The following is a 17,334-nucleotide window of genomic DNA, read 5'->3' as shown; positions in this document are numbered from 1 at the left end:
GTTATTCTTTTTGATGGAGTCAGACAATTCCTGTAGGGCTTTCTCATTTTTTAAAATTTTTGAGTCTCTCTCTTCTTCTCTCTGTTGTGCCTGAAGTTGCTTGTCTTCTATGTCACTAATCCTACCTTCTATCTGGCCTGTTCTATTAGCTAAGCTTGTTACCTCGTTTTTCAGTTCATGAATTGAGTTCTTCATCTCTGTTTGATTTGTTTTTATAGTTTCAATTTCCTTGCTAATATATTCTTTGTGTTTGTTGAGTTGTTTTCTGAGCTCCCTAAATTGCCTTTCTGTGTTTTCTTGTATATCTCTGAGTATTTTTAGTATTTCTATTTTAAATTCTCTGTCATTAAGCTCCAAGGTTTCCAATATATTAAATTTTTTCTCCATAGATTTTCCACATCTATCTGTGTTACTTCTCTATCTTTTGTATCCATGATATTTGATTTCCTTTTTCTTAATGGATTCTGAGGATGGTCTTGTTGATAGCACTTTGCCTTCAGTGTGTGGAACTCCCGGATGCTCCAAGGATAGATTTTTCTGTCTCTGGTTGATAAACTTGTTGCAATTTTGAGATTTGTCGGTAGTGCTCCTCACGGCGCCATTTCTCTGACGTCACTTGCCCAATATACTCTTTAAATATATATTACATATTATGTAACTTCTCTATTAGAATAGCACTCATAACCAAACTTATTACTAGGTCTGCACTGAAAAACGAAGTATGAATATCCTGTCAAGCTAGGTAAAGACAACAGAGGCCTTGCATGAGTTCAGGTCAGGTTTTGTCACCAAATAAGTTTGGTGTCTTTCAGAAAAAGGGGACAATACTGAATATAAGAAAACATAGTAGAATTACGTTCTAAAACAAGAGAATGAAAAATAAATCGAGAGGAATTATGTGCTTTTATCATTACCATGTGAAAGTTACATTTTCTTATTTACAGGTCCAACCAACTCTGTTCTATTGTAAGTGATGTTTACATAATCATCCTGACAATAAATGATGTTTATTGGTTTTTCAATTTGTGGAATAAACATTAGAGTTCAAAGACAGGAATGCTTTGTTTCTTAGGCCCCCAGTTCTAGCAGTTCTAGAAACTTACTCTGAAGTAGAGATTAATATATATTTTCTTATATAGCATCTAGTGAATATTTAAGCCAATCAATACTATAAGAATTAAAAAAACCCCAAAAAACAGCATGACCAGGCAGTGGTGCAGTGGATAGAGTGTCAGACTGGGATATAGAGGACCCAGGTTCAAAACCCCAAGGTTTCCTGACCAGGTGGTGGCACAGTAGATAGAGCACTGGACTGGGATGCTGAGGACCCAGGTTCGAGACCCCGAGGTCGCAGTTTGAGCGCGGGCTCATCTGGCTTGAGCAAAGCTCACCGGCTTAGACCCAAGGTCCCTGGCCCAACCAAGGGGTTACTCAGTCTGCTGTAGCCCCACGGTCAGGGCACATACGAGAAAGCAATCAATGAACAACTACGGTGTTGCAATGAAAAACTGATGATTGATGCTTCTCATCTCTCTCCGTTCCTATCTGTCTGTCCCTATCTATCCCTTTCTCTGACTCTCTCTCTGTCTCTGTAAAACAACAATAACAAAAAACTCAAAGTTGCCAGCTTGCGTGCAAGATTGCTGGCTTGAGCCCAAGGTCGCTGGTTTGAGTGTGGGGTCACTCACTCTTCTGGAGCCCCCCGGTCAAGGCACATATGAGAAAGCAAGGAATGAATAACTAAGGTGCCACAGAAAGAATTGATGCTTCTCATCTCTCTCCCCTACAGTCTGTCTGTCCCTATCTGTCCCTCTCTCTGTCAAAATTACCAGAAAACAAAACAAACAAAGATTCAATCACTGTAACAACCATGAAAGAAGTTTTAATTTCCTAATGTTTATTATGGACTAGTACTTTTATCTTATGGCCTGAAATGAATTCTAAAATGTGAAATGGCTGCTGATTTCTATAGTTATAACATTAAAGTGGTTTCCATAGTTTCCTAAAAATATGTATTATAATTCTAATTGTTTAAAACTATTAAAAACATTTAAAATGGAGAAATGGCATACCATTTATACAGTGAACTGACGCATGCTCTCTGAAGGGAAACTGTGATGTCCCTCCATGTCATATGTGCACACCCTCGCTCTAGCCCCCTCTAGGACTCCATCACAAACAAGTACTTACATTAAGTACTCAAGGATTAACATAGAATGATAAAATACAATGTTCATTAAAGCATTATTTTTATGTTTTTATTTTATTTACTGATTTTTGTGGGAGGCAGAGAAGCGGGAAGCTTCAACTTGTAGTAGTTGCTTCCTGTATGTGCCCTGATTGGGCAAGCCCAGGCATTTGAACCAGTGACCTCAGTGTTCCAGGTCGATGCTTTATCTACTGCACCACCACAGGTCAGGCTAAAGCATTGTTTTTAAATAGAGATATGCCATGGGCAACTTTAATGCCCATGAGTTGGGTCATGAAATAAATCATAGTACATCCATATTTTGGAAAATGGCATCAACACTATTAAAAAGAATGAAGTAGACCTACATAAACTGACACAGAAGGATATCTAAGACAATAAAAAACAGAAAAGCAAAAATTATGTAGAATAGAACGCAGCTTTTGTAAACAAAACAAATACCTCAATTATATGTTTATGTTACATAAGCACAAACACATTCTTTGTATATCTATGATGTCTGTGGTGATTTCTCCTCTTTCATTTTGGATTTTGTTTATATGAGTCCTTTCTCTTTTTTCCTTGGTGAGTCTTGCCAAGGGTTTGTCAATTTTGTTGATCTTTTCCACTGTCCTCAATATAAACATGCAAATATCTTTTGGCGATTAATATAATTTCAAAACAATAGGCAAAGAACTACTTACCTATTGAATTTAACAGCAAGGCCCAGGTCAGCAATACAACAACTTCCATTTTTCTTAATGAGGATGTTTTTGCTCTTTAAGTCTCGATGAGCAATTGCAGGCTTTCCTTGGGTGCCATAAATTTCTGTGTGTAGATGGCACAGACCACAGGCAGCAGAGTAAGCCAACTTGAGGAGGGCTCTGGTGTCTAGTGTAGCACATTTCAGGAAGTCATAGAGAGATCCATTTTCATGGTAATCAGTAATCAAATAGAGCTGAGTCCAGGAGCCTGTACCTTTAATGTCTGCTGCTATAAAACCTGTTCAGTTAACAAGTTAAAAAGGTCAGTTATCAGAGATGGCCAAAAAGGGTAATAAATGCTCAGTCAGGATCATGAGAATAACTCTGGGATCATGCACAAACAATAAACAGTAAATCTGCCCAACAAAATCTCTTGAATGTGTTCCCAACTTTTATTTCTGCCATTTACACATATAACTAAGAAAATCATAGCATATAACAAACTGGGGGAGTGTTATCTACATGATTCTCTGAGCATGAAAAACTAAAAAGAAGGAACGAGGAAAAGACTCTCAATTTTAAACTGAAAAGTAGACACATTAAAATACAATTAAAAATGTTCAACTAATAAGCCAAATGTCCTAACTCGCCAACTCCATGTACCCACCACACCTCCCATGCTGCCTTTTCAGTCGGCTCCTGGACAGCAGCTCCGTAATGCTGGCTGGCACCCTCCCTTCCCTCTCTCCCTTAAGAAAAAAGGTCAGAAGTGCTGGGTTGAATATGTCCCCTAAGTTTCTGTCCACCATCTGGTACCTATAAATGTTACCTTATTTGGAAGCAGAGTCTCTGTAGATGTGATCAAATTCACAGAGGTCATACTAGGTTACGGTGGGTGGTGGTTCAATGATTGGTGTCTTTTATAAGAGGAAAACTGGACACAGACACACAGGGGAAGCCACGTGATAACAGAGACAAAGACAGGAGTGTTGTCTCCAGCCTGAGGAACATCACAGACTGCTGGCAATCACCAGAAGCCAGAGAAGGCAAGGAAGGTCATCACTTTAGAGCAGGGGTCCCCAAACTTTTTACACAGGGGCCAGTTCACTGTCCCTCAGACTGTTGGAGGGCTGGACTATAAAAAAAACTATGAACAAATCCCACTGCACATATCTTATTTTAAAGTAAAAAAACAAAACGGGAATACAGTATTTAAAATAAAAAACAAGTAAATTTAAATCAACAAACTGACCAGTATTTCAATGGGAACTATGGGCCTGCTTTTGGCTAATGAGATGGTCAATGTCTGGTTCCATATTTGTCACTGCTAGCCGTACAAGTGATATGACGTGCTTCCGGAGCCGTGATGCGTGCATCCCATGTCACCAGAAGCAGTACTGTACCACCAATGACACTCACTGACCACCAATGAAAGAGGTGCCCCTTCTGGAAATGCGGCGGGGGCTGGATAAATGGCCTTAGGGGGCCGCAGTTTGGGGACCCCTGCTTTAGAGCCTTCAGAAAGCACGGGCCTGCCCACACCTCGATTTTAAACTTCAGGCCTCAAAAACTCACAGAATAAATTTCTGTTGTTTTAAGCCATCCAGTTTGTGGCCATTTGTTATGACAGCCTTAGGAAGCTAATAAAAGTTTCCACCACACTCCTGGCAAGGTACCATGCACTATCTAAATTAAGGGGAAGGGAAACAGTAGATGAAAGGTCGAGAAAGCTGAGTGAGTTTATGTGCCTGATTAATCAGATACTGACTAAATTATTTTGCTATCATGTAAGTGGGATTGTGGGTGGAGAGGGAGAGACCTACTGAGTACAGAACATTAAGCGACATCATGTGGTGGTGGTGGTGGCTTACAAAGGCAAAAGCTGTATATAAAATTACCCTATAAAACTGCTTAAATTACCTTAAAGCACTCGGTTTTTGTTACTATATAAGTCCAATAAGCTGTCATTCCTTTGACGCTCATGGCTGCTTCCTTGTAGGGCAGTAATATAGGGCTGGCTGCACTAAGGACTGCACTGTATTTAATACAGTACAGTGTACACGTCTGAACTCACATAGTTTCAGAACCCATTTGTCAGGCTTCCACCTGCACCCCAGGAACCCTGTCATATTATGATATGGATTGAAATCAACGTGTACCCACCAAGTATATTTTCATGGCGCATTAGCACAGTTTGGTAGATTTCCGTTTCTCGAAACCAGCTAGCTTCTTCAGTGGTAAAGAACACTTTGACTGCCACTTTCTCACCACGCCATTTACCCATCCACACTTCTCCATATCGACCTTTACCAACTTGCCGAACCATCTGAATCTGTTTGGCAATAGTTCGCTGAACCTTCATTAAAAAGAAAAAATGTTCTGAGTTCTTGGGGAAAAGAACCTATATTAAGGCTGAGAATATGGTCCATCCCATCAAAAAGGATGATATATATAACCAACCAACTCCAATACTATAAATTAAAATATATTTAAAAGAAGATTAGACACTATACAATAGGTTCTAAAATAATACACTAACAGGTTAGTCAATGTGGCATGCTGCTTGCAAAAAAGTTCAAAATACTTCCCCTCCCACACATACACCTTTGGGTTGTCTCCGTCGTAGAGTCTAGGCTTGGCCACGTGACTCACTTTGGGTAACAGAACAATGGAGACGTGATGCAAGTGAAGACACCTGAACAGTATTTGTGCACTGGAGCTTACCCTTTCTTGCTCTTCTGGGGAGCCCTGTGACCAATAAACAATCCCCACGTCAGCCACTGGCCATGTGTACAAATTACACCATCCTGCTCTAGCTGAGCAAGTCCAGAAAAAAACTGCCCAGCAGACTCACAGAATCATGAGAAATAATAAATGTTTGTTGCTTCAAACAACAAAGCCTTTTGTGTCCTAAGAAATCTGTATTTAACCCAAGGTCACAATGATTTTCTAAACATTTTCTTTTAAAGGTTTTATACTTTAACTTTGACATTTAGGCCTATCTCAGTTCCAAGGTAAGTGTATATATGAAGTGAAATAAGGGTTGAGATTCACTTTTCTGCAAATAGATGCCCAGTTTGTCCTGTTTTATAGACTGTCTTTTCTCCATTGACGCACTCTGGCACTCAAATCAATTGATCATATGTGCAATTCCATTTCTAGACTCTTCTGTTCCAGGATATACCTATTTATCCAATATTTAGCCTGCACACACTGATTACTGTAGCTTTACATTAAGTCCAGAAATCAGGTTGCGAATTCTCTTTGTTATACTTTTCCAAGATTGTTGGCTCTTTGGGTCCTTTGTATTTCATATAAATGTCAGAATCAGCTCATCAATTCTTACAAAAGTTTGCTCTGATCTTGATTTGCATTGAATTGAAACTATAAGTCAATTTTAGGAAAACTGGTATCCTAGGTCCTCTGATTCTGGAATACTGAGTCCTCTGATTCACAAACAGGAATACATCTCCAATTATTTAGGGCTGTGTTAATTTGTTTTGGAAATGTTTTCTAATTTTCAGTGTACAGGTTCTGCATAATTTTGTAAGCTCATTGCCCAATATTTAATTTTTATGCTATTTCAAGTAATACAGCTGTAAATTTAATTCCTAATTGTTTTTTGCCAGTGTACAGAAATTCAAAGATTTTTGTACAATGACCTTACATTCTGTAAACCCTGATAAACTCACGTCTGGTTGTCATAGCTTTATGGTATCACCCTTTAGCTTTTCTACACAGACAGTAATGTTGTCTGCATATAAAGACAACTTCACTTTACCTTTCCAATTCAATTGCAGAAGTTATTTAATTCAATAAATTTTTGAATCAGAGATGAATGTATTTAAACAAGTGCAATTAAACAATTAAACATCTATCTGAATATCTGGTGTTTATCATAAGGGTGCTCTTGACCCCTAAATCTGGGTATTTCCTTTAATATAATGCTTTACAATTATTTATTACTCCCTTTAGAAAGGTTGTTATGAACTACGTTTTGGTGACATGGAATTATATTAAAGGAAGTATCCTCTATAAAGGTAGGTGAGAGAAACTTCCTTTTGACTTCAGAATCTAGAGTTATACTTCTCCCAACAGTAAATTTAACCTGACAGATGTAAAGAATCATATACCTGACTTTCCTCCAAAAATGTCTGTTAAAAGCAAAACTTGTGAGCTAATTCTAGCACTTACATAACACTTCATCACCACCTTTTCTTTCATAACCTTATACTTGCCTGTTTTATTTTTCTTGTTTCATAGTTCTTATTTTTAACTAATTACATCTTGCATTACTGTAGCCAATTATTTACTTCTTAAGAAGGAAAAAATATGTGTAGTAATATTCCCTAATCTGTAGTAAATATGCAGTCTGTCACTATATGAGGATACATTCTGTATCAACAGACCATGAATGTTTATATAACATTTTATCTTACCAATAAAGGTAGTCCAGATCCACTACCAGAACTCTGTGACTGGTCAATAAGGTCTTTTAACGATTCTCCAACTGGAATAAATGCTTCATCCTGTTCCAAATCACGATTGTAACAGCGTCTGCTTGAGATGCTCTTGCAATAATGTCTTTATAAAAAGCAGAAAATAATCTATATTAAAACTCTAAAACTATAAAATATAAAGGTAAGAAAATCTTAAAGTTGTCGACTCCATTATCCATCCTTCAGTCAGGCTCGTATCAGAATTAGCGTTAGCGTAGATTCTACATCATACTCTGTTAAATAATGTCCAGAAATGGAGTTGGTGAGGTCGAGTTCTGTATGTCATGTTCAAATGGAAAGATTTCCATGGTGGACTGACAAGTAAAAAGACAAATCAAAAAACAGCAAGTAGGCCTGACCTGTGGTGGCGCAGTGGATAAAGCGTCCACCTGGAAATGCTGAGGTCGCCGGTTCGAAACCCTGGGCTTGCCTGGTCAAGGCACATATGGGAGTTGATGCTTCTAGCTCCTCCCCCCTTCTCTCTCTCTGTCTCTCCTCTCTCTCTCTCTCTCTGTCTCTCCCTCTCCTCTCTAAAATGAATAAATTAAAAAAAAAAACAAAAAAAACCCAGCAAGTAAAGTGTGATCTAGCTATAAAAATCTTTAAATTATATATACATATATAAGTCTAAAAAGATCAGAAAATATAGATAGCAAGTTGTAAATAAGTTATTTTTGGGGTTGTAGAAATATACACTTTCTACTTTAAACAAGTGTTTTCATTTCAATTTATAAGTATATATACATATTTATGTATCAAAATGAATAATAAATATATCTCCAATCTTAAAAAGGGAAAAAGAGGCCCTGGCCAGTTTGCTCTGTGGTAGAGCATCAGCCCGGTGTGTGGATGGCCAGTTCAATTCCTGGTCAGGACACACAGGAGAAGCGCCCATCTGCTTCTCCCCCCCTCCCCCCTCTTGCTTCTCTCCCTCTCTTCACCTCCCCTCCCGCATCCAAGGCTCCATTGGAGCAAAGTTGACCCGAGCGCTGAGGATGGCTCCATGGCCTCTTCCTCAGGCACTAAAATGGCTCTGGTTGCAACGGAGCAGTGCCCCAGATGGGCAGAGTATCGCCCCCTAGTGGGCTTGCGGGGAGGATCCCAGTGGGGGCACATGCAGGAGTCTGTTTTTGCCTCACCTCCTCTCACTAAAAAAATTTTTTAAAAAAAGGGAAAAAGAAGTTTATGGAAAAGAAACAAGTTCCTTAATTCAATCTGACACTTTTGAAGGCTTCTCTTCTTTAAAATTCAAAATATAAAATATTTCAAACATAGAGAAAGGTAGAGATTAATTTAATTGATAGCCACATGTACAATATTTAAATTTAATAAATCAAAATACTATAATTATTTCAAACACATTGAAAATAAAAATTAGAAATATTTGAAGCTCCAGCCATTTCTCTGATCATTCTATTTCTCTCCCTGACTCCTAATAAACACTATCCTAAAAGCGATTATATCCTCCCAATGTATGTATTTATATTTTTACCAAACTGTAGATATTCATAAACTGTATATAAATTTACATAAATAGTATGTTAATATTTTAGACCTTGCTTTTTAATTAAAAAACTACTTATGGCCCTGGTCATGTGGCTCAGTAGATAGAGCATTAGCCCGATGTGACCAGGTTTGAGTTCCAGTCAGGGCACACATGAGAAGTGACCATCTGCTTCTCTCCCCCCTACCTCCCTTCTCTCTTCTCTTCTCACAGTTAGTGAGTGGCTCGATTGGTTCGATTGTAGTCCCAGGTGCTGAGGATAGCTCAGCTGGGCTGAGCATTGGCCTCAAACAGGGGTTGCGGGTGGATCCTGGTCTGGGCACATGCAGGGGAGTCTGTCTATCGCCCCTCCTCTCACTTAAAAACAACAACAACTTACGTTTTACATGTTTGTTCTTGTTGCTATAGGTAAAATACAGTGGCCCATTTCTGCTGATATCATTGTTCTGTGACTCACTTCATTGTCACAAAACTCCTAAGAGGTAAGTGCTATTGTTCCCATTTTACAAATGAGCAAACAGGGCCCAGAGGCTCATCATTGCTCTGAGTCAAACAGCTGGCCAAGTGGAGCAGCTGGGGTCCAAACCCAGAGGCCTAGGTCAGGCATCACTCTGTATTTCTACCTGGCATAATTTTCTTTCTGCTTGAAGAATTTCCATTGACATTTCTTGTGCAGCAGACCTGCTAGTGATGTGAATTCTTTCAAGCTTTTGTATGTCTTCAAGTCTTTATATTGCCTTCATCTTTGAGAAAGATTTCCGGAGAATCGAATTCTAGATTCAAGACTTTGTCCTTTGAGTACTTTAAAGATGGTGCTCTGCAGTATTCTTGCTCACAACTGTTTCCCATGAAAAGTAGGCTAGCGTCCTTATCTTTAGTCCTCTGTATATAATCTGCCTTTTGCCCCGGCTGCATTTAAAATTTTGCTCTTTATCACTTGTTTTGAGCTATTTGATTATAATATGTGCCTTGATGTAGTTTTCCTCATGTTTCTTATACTGTCTGCAGAGCTTTTTGGATCTATGGGTTTATAGTTTTCACTAAATTTGGAAAAATTTTGTTAATTCTTAAAATTTTTTTTCTGTCCCTTCCTCTTCTTTGGGAACTCCAATTTTTAAAATATTTATTAGGCTGTTTGAAGTGCCACAGCTCAATAGTGCTCAATTAATTTTTTACCTTCTTTTCTTTTAATTTATTTAATAAATTTAATGCAGTGACATTGATAAATCAGGGCACATATGTTGAGAGAAAACATCTCTAGATTATTTTGACATTTGATTGTGCTGTATACCCCTCCCCCAAAGTTAAATTGTCTTCTGTCACCTTCTATCTGGTTTTCTTTGTGCCCCTCCCCTCCCCCAGGATAAACAAATGGGACTATATCAAACTAAAAAGCTTTTGCACAGCTAAAGACAACAAGAACAGAATAAAAAGACAAACTACACAATGGGAGAACATATTTGACAATACGTCTGATAAGGGGTTAATAACCAAAATTTATAAAGAGCTTGTAAAACTCAACACCAGGAAGACAAACAACCCAATCCAAAAATGGGCAAAAGAGATGAATAGACACTTCTCCAAAGAGGACATACAGATGGCCAATAGGCATATGAAAAAATGCTCAACATCACTAATCATTAGAGAAATGCAAATTAAAACCACAATGAGATATCACCTCACACCAGTCAGAATGGCGCTCACCAACAAAACAACACAGAATAAGTGCTGGCGAGGATGTGGAGAAAAGGGAACCCTCTACACTGCTGGTGGGAATGCAGACTGGAGCAGCCACTGTGGAAAACAGTATGGAGATTCCTCAAAAAACTGAAAATCGAACTGCCTTTTGACCCAGCTATCCCATTTTTAGGAATATACCCCAAGGACACCATAGAATGGCTCCAAAAGGAGAAATGCACCCCCATGTTTGTGGCAGCATTGTTCACAATAGCAAAGATCTGGAAACAGCCCAAGTGTCCGTCAGAGAACGAGTGGATTAAAAAGCTTTGGTACATATATACTATGGAATACTACTTTACCTTCTTTTCTTAATGCTTGTTTAGTTCTATTGCTGCCTTCATGCTCCCTGCATCAATCCTACCCAGGGTATTTATTATTCATCTCAGATATTACAGATTTCATTTCCTGAAGTTTGATTCAGGTCTTTTTTCTATTTCCCATGTCTCTAACTTTTGAACAGAGAAAATAGTTAAATAACTGTTTTTAATGCCTTTGTCTGCTAATTCTAAAACCTATATCAATTCTGGGTCAGCTGTATTGATTGATTGCTTACTTTCCCCCTCATTATGGATGGTATTTTCCTATTTTTATATACCTGGTAATCTTAGAATGGCAGGTAGTTTGAATTTTACTTTGTTGGGTGCTGGGTATTTCTGTAACCCTATAAATATTCTTGAGTTTTGTTTGAGAATGTAGCTATGTGAAAAAGGTCCGACCCTTTGGTCCTGTTTCTGAGGTAGGACCAGAGCCATGTTTAGTGTAGGCCTAATTATTATCCCAAGACCCTCTGAGTCCTCTAGCCAATGCCCTGTGAATTACAAGGTTTTCAAGTCTCACAGCGGGTGGGACAGACCCTATTCCCAACCTTGTCTAGTTTATTCCCCTGTCCTCGCTGATCAAAATTCATCTGTCCACCAAAGGGCACCTTTTTCAGCTCTCCAGACTCTTTCTCCGGGGTTCACTCCGCTCCAGCGCTCTGTCCCATGACCTGCCGCCACTGTTCTCACTCGACTCCCCACTCTATCTGCTCAGCTCAGATTCTGCTGGGCTACATCTGGGCTCCTCCTATGTTCCGCAGCAGCAACTCTTTTCAGGAAGTAAGCTGGGCAAGTCTAAGGCTCACCTCATTTGTTTCCTGTTTTTCAGGGACCTGTATCCTTGGCTGCCTGATTGGCAGCTGTTACTATCTTCTGATCTGTTGTCTCGAGGAAACAAGCCTGGTTTAGAGGGTTCTAGGAGGGTTGAGGGGCCCACCAATCAGTACATATATGTTCACTTTACCTCCTTGTTTTCACTATAATCCCTTACCCTCAATAAGGGTACCACAGATGAAAACCTTATTTTTGTTCTTTCCAGATAATACACTTCTAGCCTTCTGTTAGGGAGATGGTGGGGATCTCAGTGTTTGTAGTACTTGGCCTCCAAAATGGCCCACAGAGGTAATCAACTCTTGGTATGCCTGTCCTTGTTTACCTTTCTTCTATCATGCTCTTAGGGCTGGCCTGGGTGACCAACAGAATATGGCAGAAGTGATGATGTGACCCTCTGAGTCTAGATCAGCGATTTTCAACTGTTTTTATCTCATGGCACACATAAACTAGTTACTAAAATTCTGCACACACCAAAAAAATACATTTTTTGCCCATCTAACAACAACAACAAAAAGTATGATTTTGATTCGTTCATACTGGACAGCTGTAGTTGTACTGCCAGTTATCATGTTTTTATTTGACAATCCAAGGGAAAAGAGGTAAGTGCTCCGACTAATTTTTAGTCAGGTTAGTGCATGTTTTAGGTTGAAATTACTGGTCTAACTCATAAACAGCATGTGGTTCTGCCTTGGTCTCTTAGACGCCTCCCTCTGGAGATAACTAGTTTTCCTGTTGTGAGAACACTCAAACAGCTCTGTGGAGAGGCTCACATGAGAGAACTAAGGTTGCCTGTCAACTTATGAGCCTTGGAGGTGAGCTACCTTCAAAGTTGAGCTATCAGCTCCCGTGAAGCCTTCAGGGTGAGGTCCTGAAATGACCAGTCAAGTTACTCCTCAATTCCTTCAATTACCCACAGAAACAGCGGTAATAACTGCTGTTTTGAGCCATCAAGTTTTCTTAATGCAGTATTAGAAATCAATACAGCCCCACGCCTCCAAAAATAGGCATTTACGCAATTTTCTGGGTTTTATTGCCACTCTCAGCTTCACTTCCAGAGATTAAGGGCACTACAGGTCCCGAGCTTCTTGGAGGACTTCTACACTGATTGCTTCATGACTATCAATTTCTAGCCTAGAATTCAGATTTTTAGGTCTGTAAAGTCAATTATTATTCATCCATGTTTCATAGATTCCAAAGATTTTTGCTGTTATATCCTGTGCTTGTGTTAGTTGGACAAACAACTAAAAACTATTGCTGTTTGAGTCAGGGGAGCAAGAGTAAATATGTATGCTCAATCTGCCTGGTTATCTCTAAGACCTATCAAACACTGGAATCTCTGCCAGTATAACAGACAAAAACAATATCTCAGTATGATTTTAATTTACCACAGTAAGAGCCTTCTTTAGTCATCTTTTAATTTTTCTTTTAAGAGCTACATGTATTTCTTTTTTTTTTTTTTTACAGAGATGGAGAGAGAGTCAGAGAGAGGGATAGACAGGGACAGACAGACAGGAATGGAGAGATGAGAAGCATCAGTCATTAGTTTTTTGTTGCGCGTTGCAACACCTTAGTTGTTCATTGATTGCTTTCTCATACGTGCCTTGACTGCGGGTCTTCAGCAGACCAAGTAACCCCTTGCTTGAGCCAGCGAGCTTGGGCTCAAGCTGGTGAGCTTTTTTTGCTCAAAGTTGAGTCCGCGCTCAAGCTGGCGACCTCGGGGTCTCGATCCTGGGTCTTCCGCATCCCAGTCCGACGCTCTATCCACTGCACCACCGCCCAGTCAGGCCATGTATTTCTTTTTAGATAAGTCATATATTCATTTTTGTGGCCATTTTCCCTATGACTTACTAGATTCTTTTCTTCCTGATTCATAGAAGTTCTTTATATTTGAGAAATCAGTTCTTTGTAATAGGAGCTGCCAATGGTTTTCACTGACAGTCTGTCTTCTGACCGTTTATGGTTTCTGCCACATAATAAAGTTTTATTTCTGTGTAGTTAACACCATCAATCTTTTCCTTTTTATTGTTAAGTGGCTTCTTTTTTGTTTTTACATTTTGTGTCTGACTCATGAAGAAGGTCTTCCATTGTCTGAGATTATTTTTTAAAATAACTCACCCTTAGTCTGTTCTGGTACTTTAATCATTTCATTTTGTATATATTTAGTTCCAATCTGGTTAAAATTTATTTCTATGTAGGGAATTTACTCAATTTCATATTTTCCCATATAGCCAAATACTCCAACTCTACTTATTAATCCATCTTTTCCTTAATGATCTGAAATGTTATCCTTATCATATACTAAATTTCCTTATATACTTGTGTCTATTTATGGGTTTAATAACCTGTTGCACTAATCTCTCTGTATTTAAATGCCAATGAGATAATGTTTTGGGTGTTTTTTTTGGTATTTTTCCAAAGTGAGAAGCGGGAGATGGGGGCAACAGACAGACAGACTCCCGCATGCACCTGCCCAGGATCTACCCAGCATGCCCACCAGGAGGCAATGCTTGGCCCACCTGTGGAGTTGCTCCACTGCAACCAGAGCCATTCTAGCACCTGAGGGGGAGGCCATGGAGCCATCCTCAGCGTCGGGGTCAATTTTGCTCCAATGGAGCCTTGGCTGCAGGGGGGGAAGAGAGAGATAGAGAGAAAAGAGAGGGGGAAGGGTGGAGAAGCAGATGGGGACTTCTCCAGTGTGCCCTGGCCGGGAATTGAACCCAGGACTTCCACATGCTGGGCCGATGTTCTACCGCTGAGCCAACCAGCCAGGGCTGATAATGTTTTATTTTTGAAGTTTATGTCTTCCTATTACTATTCTTCTCTTTTAACAACTTTTTCAGGTGACTAAATACAAATAATTCTTAATCCCTAAATAACTAAAGAATGATAAAATAGATGATTCTTTAAATAGGTTTTAACATTTAGCTATTAAGAAAGTTGACAATTCCATAAATAAGAAAGTCATAAGGACTCAGGAACATAACAAGAAATATAAAGTTGTGTCTAATTAAATGATTGGGAGTAAGATCCTCTTTTCCCTTAAGAAAATTATAATCTAGTTAACTTAAGAAGATATAAACAGAGAATATAAGTTGATGGTTTCTTCTCTTTTTTTTTTTGACAGAGACAGAGAGAGTCAGAGAGAGGAACAGATAGGGACAGACAGGAAGGGAGAGAGATGAGAAACATCAATTCTTCACTGCAGCTCCTTAGTTGTTCAGTGATTGCTTTCTCATATGTGCCTTGACTGGGGGGTTATAGCAGAGCAAGTGACCCCTTGCTCAAGCCAGTGACCATGGGGTCATGTCTATGATCCTATGCTCAAGCCAGCAACCCCATGCTCAAGCTGGCAATCTTGGGGTTACGAAACTGGGTCCTCCATGTCCCAGTCCGATGCTCTATACACTGCGCCACCGCCTGGTCAGGCTTTGTTAATTGTTTCTGAATTACTTTTAGCAGTAAATGGTTTCTCCTCAGTGATTTAAAAAACAATTTATATCTACTATTCAACAAAATGTTTTGCATCAAAATAATTATAGTCTTACTTGTAACAGAAGCAGCTAGAGAAGATGATCATCGCGATTATGCAGACAGCCATAGAAATGAGCACGACCAGCCACCGAATGCTGCCATCTAAAAACGGACCTGACGACAAAAGTAAACCAAGAAGTAAACACACTGTCTTTCTATCACATCTTATTAAAAAAAATAATAATTTGTAGCATTAAATTCTAGAAGAATTGTTTACTGTTAAAATCAGAGAAAATATTTTACTTAAAATCATAATCACGGCCCTGGCCGGTTGGCTCAGTGGTAGAGTGTTGGCCTGGCGTGCAGGAGTCCCGGGTTCGATTCCCGGCCAGGGCACACAGGAGAAGCGCCCATCTGCTTCTCCACCCCTCCCCCTCTCCTTCCTCTCTGTCTCTCTCTTCCCCTCCCGCAGCCAAGGCTCCACTGGAGCAAAGTTTGCCCAGGCGCTGAGGATGGCTCTGTGGCCTCTGCCTCAGGCGCTAGAATGGCTCTAGTTGCAACAGAGCAACGCCCCAGATGGGCAGAGCATCGCCCCCTGGTGGGCGTGCTGGGTGGATCCCAGTCGGGCACATGCAGGAGTCTGTCTGACTGCCTCCCCGTTTCCAGCTTTGGAAAAATACAAAAAAAAAAAAAAAAAAAAAAAAAAAATCATAATCACACTTTTCTCTGCTAACTTACCTATAACAACAGGGGGCAGTGTAGGTTGTAAATACTGGTTACATAAATTGGTCCTACAACATTCTATTGTCCGGCGAAGCTGGGCTTTTGGTGAGTCCTAGAGGAAGAGAAATAATAAAATTAGAAATGGTTTGATATACTAAACTGATAATGAAGCATTTAAATATTCATAAAATATCATTTCTAACTCAGTAAGTAAAATACACCTTCAAATTTTGCATGTAAAAAGATTATTAAAAGTTAGAATCTGTGTTGAAGTAGTTTAAGCTGTGAGGACTTATAAAATGATATTTAAAAAAAAAATTTTTTTTTAATTTACAGAGACAGAGAGAGAGTTAGAGAGAGAGATAGACAGGGACAGACAGACAGACAGGAACGGAGAGAGATGAGAAGCATTAATCATTAGTTTTTCGTTGTGACACCTTAGTTGTTTATTGATTGCTTTCTCATATGTGCCTTGACCGTGGGGCTACACCAGAGTGAGTAACCCCTTGCTTGAGCCAGCGACCCTGGGTCCAAGCTGGTGAGCTCTGCTCAAACCAGATGAGCCCACACTCAAGCTGGTGACCTTGGGGTCTCGAACCTGGGTCCTACGCATCCCAGTCCAACGCTCTATCCACTGCGCCACCACCTGGTCAGGCTAAAATGGTATTTCTTAAGGAGAACCTATATATGTAGATGGTTTATTAGCACTAGGCCATAACTTAATTACAGATAAATAAAAATTTTAAGTATTTTCCACCAAACTTGGGCACATCTTAATTTATTACTATTCATTTTTAGTTAAAAAAAAAAAAGTATTTGAAGTGATGAGATCTTTCCTAAAAACCACAGGTAATCATTTTATTACAATGATAAAGTAGTAAGGTAAATATGATTTTATAGTAATGTTGAGACTCGGGTGGACCAGACCAGATCAGACTGAAAGTGGATGGTGTTGCCGGCCAAAGACGCACAGGTAAGGAGAGCTGGTGGAGCAGGGAGAAGACACTGCAGACCAGCACTTACCTATGCCGAAACTCATGAGCTGCTTGTGGAAGCAAGCCAAAGTACATGTAGTGAAGAAAAGGGCAAAGTATAAAGACAATATTCCTGAGTTTTTAGGACCACCAACCAGATATGAGATGTGTCCTTAAAAGATGAGAACACAGCACAAAGAAAAGACTGTAGTCATGGGAACAGATAGCAACAATTATGTGTGAAGCTTTAGTTGATTAACAGTACAGGAATTGACAAGTTCTCCACTTGAATTCTAACATTTCAGTACTACCTGGGAGAACTGCTATTCTGGACCAACAAACTAAGGAACTGTTTATTATTAAAAAAGTAGCAAGAATGT

The 17,334-nt window shown here is 39.4% G+C and overlaps 1 protein-coding gene across 2 annotated transcripts in view; it reads right to left on the bottom strand.

The window, feature by feature from the left end:
- BMPR1A (bone morphogenetic protein receptor type 1A) overlaps positions 1–17,334 on the bottom strand; it is a 201,243-nt gene that overhangs the window by 11,382 nt on the left and 172,527 nt on the right. For both annotated transcript variants that reach the window (XM_066350274.1, XM_066350273.1), the window contains 5 exons: positions 15,996–16,092; positions 15,332–15,431; positions 7,332–7,476; positions 5,056–5,248; positions 2,893–3,190 (listed from right to left, as the gene is read on the bottom strand). In XM_066350274.1, the coding sequence (XP_066206371.1) occupies positions 2,893–3,190; positions 5,056–5,248; positions 7,332–7,476; positions 15,332–15,431; positions 15,996–16,092 (833 nt within the window). The remainder of the gene's footprint in view (positions 1–2,892; positions 3,191–5,055; positions 5,249–7,331; positions 7,477–15,331; positions 15,432–15,995; positions 16,093–17,334) is intronic.

This window comes from Saccopteryx leptura, chromosome 9 (genome assembly GCF_036850995.1).
Source record: "Saccopteryx leptura isolate mSacLep1 chromosome 9, mSacLep1_pri_phased_curated, whole genome shotgun sequence".
Taxonomy (NCBI): domain Eukaryota; kingdom Metazoa; phylum Chordata; class Mammalia; order Chiroptera; family Emballonuridae; genus Saccopteryx; species Saccopteryx leptura.
Note: the sequence above shows the minus strand (reverse complement) of the source record. Positions and strands in the feature narration are given on the sequence as shown.